The 6,000-nt window shown below is 32.8% G+C and overlaps 1 protein-coding gene across 2 annotated transcripts in view; it reads left to right on the top strand.

Annotated features, from left to right (window-relative positions):
- The first annotated feature begins 217 nt into the window (after positions 1–217).
- LOC143043489 (adhesion G protein-coupled receptor B1-like) overlaps positions 218–6,000 on the top strand; it is a 40,020-nt gene continuing 34,237 nt past the window's right edge. For both annotated transcript variants that reach the window (XM_076215771.1, XM_076215770.1), the window contains exon 1: positions 218–331. In XM_076215771.1, the coding sequence (XP_076071886.1) occupies positions 224–331 (108 nt within the window). In that variant the 5' untranslated portion in view covers positions 218–223. The remainder of the gene's footprint in view (positions 332–6,000) is intronic.

Here is a 6,000-nt window from a genome sequence, read left to right as displayed (position 1 = left end):
ATGATTATTATAACTAATTGCCAACCAAGTACAAAGCGTAATTTCTTTCAAATATTGTCTACTTCTTTGAATATAGGACATTGGTTTTTCCACGAAAAATTCATGTGTTTAAATACGAAGAAAGTTAAATTATACCCATGATGCATTTTTTAAAGATTTAAAAAGTAAAACGAATAGTTGTTCAGAAGTCATTGTATAATTCCATGTTCGCTTGTGATCAGATATGTTTGTCAACACGGTGGATACGGTGTTGATTTTAGTTAACTTGATGTATATTTATGGATCCCATTTTCGAGGCGGTACGATTACATGGAGGCACATAGAAAATCAGGTACGGTCAAATTTTTTTTTTTTCTTAAAATGTTCTGTACCAAACAGAAAATATGGTAGTTGTTATCGTTAGTCCTTTTCTACGTTTGTACAATCGTGAGAAATGTTTTGCATTTTTGATTTTGACTGAGTAACTAATGTTCCTATTAAAATTTGAGCGTTAATTATTTTACATTTTACGTTTTTTTGCTTCCTACTTATCAAGTTGAATATACAAGTGTCTTTTGAATAATTGTTCTTTTTGTGAATCATTGTGGAATATTGGTTTTATACATTCCATTGTCCACTGCTAAACATATACTTCCATCCTTTCCACATGGATGGCAGCACCGCTGGATAGTTTTAATAGTATTGGTTTTGTTATGTTCATCATGAAGGGTGTCGCTAGAGAAGTTTAGATGATACAACCTTCCAGCGCATAAATATTCACCTTCGTATATGGTGTAGTATTCTTGAAAACTTTTATTTAATCTTACCGTTCTTACTATTAACTGTCATAATAATGTATTTTTCCCATACAATTCTTTTGACGCCATTGCATCGCATTGTTTTATCCTCACGTTATGATGTTAGCACATACAAATGGAGATAAATACCAAAATTACTCAATCAAAATATTTCCGCTATATAGATGATGTTTTTTCCCTCAATAATTCCAAATTTGGTGACTATGTCGATCACATCTATCCAATTGAACTTGAGATAAAGGATACAACAGATACAGTTAAGTCGGCCTCATATCTTGACTTATATCTAGAAATTGACAATGAGGGTCGATTGAAAACAAAATCTTACGGCAAAAGAGATGATGTCAGATTTCCAATTGTGAACTTTCCATTTCTAAGTAGCAATATTCCAGCAGCACCTGTACACGGTGTATAAATCTCCCTATTGATACGATATTCCCGTGCTTGCATTTCCTATCATGATTTTCTTGATGGAGGGTTGTTGCTTACATGGAAGTTATTAAATCAAGAGATCCAAATGGTGAAGTTGAAATCATCTCTTTGTAAATTTTACGGACGCCATCACGAGTTGGTTGACCGTTATGAAATAACCGTTTCACAAATGATATCGGATATTTTCCTTACGTTGTAACTACAATCCCCTTTCCTTTCATAAACGTGACCCACCGAAATAGACTATTTACCGGATTTGTTATTTCATAAACAAATAAACGGTGCGACATGTGGAGCCGGATCTGCTTACCCTTCCGGAGCACATGACATGTTTTGGTGGGGTTCGTGTTGTTTATTCTTTAGTTTTCTATGTTGTGTCATGTGTACTATTGTTTGTCTGTTTGTTCCTTTCATTTTTAGCCATGGCGTTGTCAGTTTATTTTCGATTTATGAATTTGACTGTCCCTCTGGTATCTTTCGTCCTTCTTTTAAAAGCGTCAGAATTGTCCGTAAAATACTTACAGTTGTATTTAAGGTAACACGATACCGAATGGCATATCTCTCGATTTCCAAAATTTTTGGCATACGTGTACTTTGAATCGAGTTACATCGGAATATGTAATAAAAAATGGGGGTCACCATTTCTGTTTTTTTTGTAATTTTCATAGGAAAACGTCAATTTTGGCGACAAATTTACTTAGGTATATAGGGGAAATGCCTTTTTTTCGGCTTACCTTTTTAGATTTTCGAATGGATGGCTATTTTCTTATATACGAAGAAAAACAAAAAACTAACATAATATCCAGGATTGCATAGTGAATCCATACACGTATAGAAACTCATATGTCACCATCCTTGTTTTTTAAAGAAATGGCTTCAAAGTTGATCGATAGGCCTTGAATTTGACCAAAAACGTGTGACGTTATTGTGTACGGAATATAACGTTATTCCTTCTCAGAAAAATGGAGAAAAAAATATGTGTCTAGTAATGCTATATAAAATTCTACTGAATCAGATATAATATTTTTTCGTCCTGCACATGGAATTTTACTCATATGAATTAATATTAATAGCGTCTGATTTTCACATCAAACGAGCATATACTTGAAACTTGCGTGAACAGCTTCCATGTGAATCTTATGATAATAGTTTATGCATAAATTACCGGAATTTTGTACACGTTAAATTCACGTAAATATTTGAAATAAAATTATTTAAATGATATCTTTGTTCTAAAATTTGATTAAAACCATAAAAAATACCTTTAGATTTTTGTTAATTTTACGTGAAAATTGAATGAAACATTTCACGTGAGATTCATCTGAATTACTGATTTTTAACTCCATCATATTAGACAATGGTGGTATCATCACTGCATCCCGTGATGAGAAATATAGTATTTTAAAAAAATTGATTCATTTAACAGTTTTTTGATTGCTCGGTTTGATGGTTGTTTAACGTTCAGTGGTAAATAGTTCATGCATGTTCGGGACGATACAATACAGTTTTGAAAACAGTTGTTTATAAACATGATAAAAGACACATTTGATGCACAAGTCAAAAAAGGTTAAACATTCTGTTATTTGTGAAAATTATGAGGAAAAATAATGATCCTGATAAAACACATTCCAAAAAATAAAATAACAAAACTACAAGAAAAATCCAAAACGAAAAATTCCCTTATAAAATGACGAAATCAAAAGCTGAAAAACATCAAAAGAATGATAAACAGCTGTCATATTCTTGATTTGGTACATACAATACATGTAGTGTGGTGTAAATACACTCTGCGTGGTGTAATTGTGTTACTTGTTTGCTCAGCAAGTCGGACAAACCTTGCAAACTGTTAACCCGAATAATTCAGTCGTTATATTTCGCTTACTACATTAGCATGCACTACATTAAGTAAGTAGGAGAGATCGATTACGGGGAGGGACTGAATTATTCGGGTTAGCAAACTGTATGCAAAATTTCACAAATTTCAACATTCTGTCATTTGTGAAAAATTATTGACAACAAATCTTGAGATCATATATGCATTCTTTATATAAGTAAAACAACTGCGAAATTTAAAAGTTCCAGCTTGAAATTCAACCTGTATCAGATGTAAGCCGGAGTCTGTACTCTGTGTGCCTTTGTATTTTATCAAAATGCCTAATCCAGCAACCTGTCATGAAACAAAAAAGAAAATCCAGACGATATGAGCACCTATAATATGAGTAGTAACACCAGGTACATAGTTTTAAAGCTGAAGCAAAACGACTGTAGTCCTAAATAATAAGCCGAATTAACCCTATATATACTAAGTGCGGGATTAACGTTCGAACGGACAAATGTTAAACAATATGATGATACGTGCTCTATAAGTAATTTGGTGACAATGCATATTTTTGAATATGCAGTTCATATAATGGAATGGTAATTTGGAGATCTGAAATGTAGTAGCAATGTAAGGAGGCTAGCATTTCCGTAATTTGTCTTTGGTGGAAAGTTGATTAATTGGAAATTTTACCGCATCTCCTTATATTTCATTATGGTTTGAATTTTCTAGAGAAGAGCAAAAGTTTTAAGACCTAATATTTACCAAGAGACTGAAATGTTACTGTGACAATTATACTACACATACTCAAAATTTTCCAACGTTTACTAAAACTACAAATAAGAAGTGTAAAGATACTATTCCAATTATCATTAGTCACGATTTTCTTGATGTCTTTGGTGTTGATGTCGTTTAATTAATGCCCAGCTGTTGTTATCATATAAATTGCATATCACATATCTCCATTTATCATTCTATCAGCCAACTTTTGTACAAATAAGATGTACATGTACACAATTGGTTTTTTTTTATTTGTACTTGTACTTTTACAAATAAAGTCTCATGTTACCCCACTTCCATAATGAGCAAGCGGTAACGTAGATATTTAGTTTTGCGTAACTGTTCAATTTTAATCTTCCTCGCGGTCTGCGTTTAAACTTTGTCGAATTTTTTGAAAAAATTAGAGGCAAAGATTTAAATTTTAACAACTAAAGTTCCAAGTGACGGGTGTAAATTGTAGGATTGATTGCTTTGATTATTGGTTGCTTAACGTCCAGTGGAAAATATGTCATGCGTGTTCAGGACGAGAACAAGTTAACAATAAATACAATAGGTAGGTTTTGCAATAGGGACAGGGCATCCGCGATGATAGTCGGGAAAATTTTAACTGACGCTATATATGTATATATATACTTGTATACTTGTTCTAAAAACTAATTTTAAGAAAGAAACTTTCCGGGCCTTTTCCGACGCCTAGTATGCGAGCAATATGGCCCTCCGACAGAGCCCTAAAAGGTAACTTTGTTAATTTTCTTTCAGTCGTTTTGTCTCCCAACTTGTACATGTACATTATTTCCAACTCAAAACTAAAAAAAACACCGAATACCCATGCAAGCGTAAATTAACACGAATATAAAATCTAAATGATTTCAAGATCTAGCTTTTTTACAGTCTCTTGCCGTTTGAATAATAAAAAGTTAGTCGTTTTCATGTAAATTCAAGAAAAAAATTATAACGGAATCAGGGAACACGAAACCGGTCTGACTACAGCCAGCCCCAACTATCAACTTGCGTTTGTAGACGCATGTGGATACTCGGGCCTGGCTTTATTCAGACTGTAACAGAACCTGAATTTTGTTATTTTATTTCTGCCGAATCAAGTGCCCATGTATTTCTCAGCCTTCATTAACTATCTAATGCTTCATTCCGATGTTGCTGTCCGTCCTGAGTAGACCTGGTTTATACGATTACAAAACTGGCACTGTATTTTAAAATATTTCCAAACTATATCGAATTTACTCTGTACAGACCAAATAACCACTTTTTTACATTCCATACAAACAAACTATTTTCTGTATGATTTTCAACGTCTGCTTGCATTGTGCTTTTCCCCCTAATTATATCCGTATTCTCATCCAAATAAATTTCAATTTGGTCCGAGCGGTGTTTTTGATGATCATTTTAAAACGAATTAATAGTTGTAAAATTCCCCGGTTTTTTTTTCACACATCATTCAAGCTTCTATAAATTAGATTTCTACTTTCAAAACAAAATTTCATGGGGATACGGCGTGAATCATGAATAAGTACTTATTGCAAAAATAAACCAAGGTTTACTTTTATAAATTGTTATTTGGATGGAGAGTTGTCTCATTGGCACTCACACCACATCTTACTATATATATACCAAGAATAAAAATAAAGTGATAAAACTGTGTCTGTTATGCATAAGAACATATATAGATAAAGCGTGCAGATGCTTAAATATCAAAGAAACAGAATATTTAAAAAGTAAAGTAATACTTTTTAAAGATTAACAATGAGCAGAATGATTGCCGGAAAACGATAAAACAATCTATGTCAAATAACCGCTACGTATTGCATCAAAACTCTCGGCACTCTGCATCTAGGGAAAGTTACCGTTAAAATTGTCACACAAAACCCGCTGCATTGGCTTATATGTGTGAACGTTATTCGATAACGTCAGGAACGATAACTCATGGCGTAACGTCATTCGGTATCGTGTTACCTTAACTAACAACTTCGAATGAATTCAATCAATTTGAAACTTATTCTCACGGTTTTTATACGATTATAAAATGTACAACATTACAGCAGTGTTCAATATAAGAGGAGTATTGTGACATTCAAACATTGTTAACCTTCATTCATTTTAAGGAAGTAACATATAATAATAGATCCAAACATATTCGAAAATGTTGTTGATTTCATG

The sequence above is a fragment of the Mytilus galloprovincialis genome, chromosome 8 (genome assembly GCF_965363235.1).
Source record: "Mytilus galloprovincialis chromosome 8, xbMytGall1.hap1.1, whole genome shotgun sequence".
NCBI lineage: Eukaryota > Metazoa > Mollusca > Bivalvia > Mytilida > Mytilidae > Mytilus > Mytilus galloprovincialis.
Note: the sequence above shows the minus strand (reverse complement) of the source record. Positions and strands in the feature narration are given on the sequence as shown.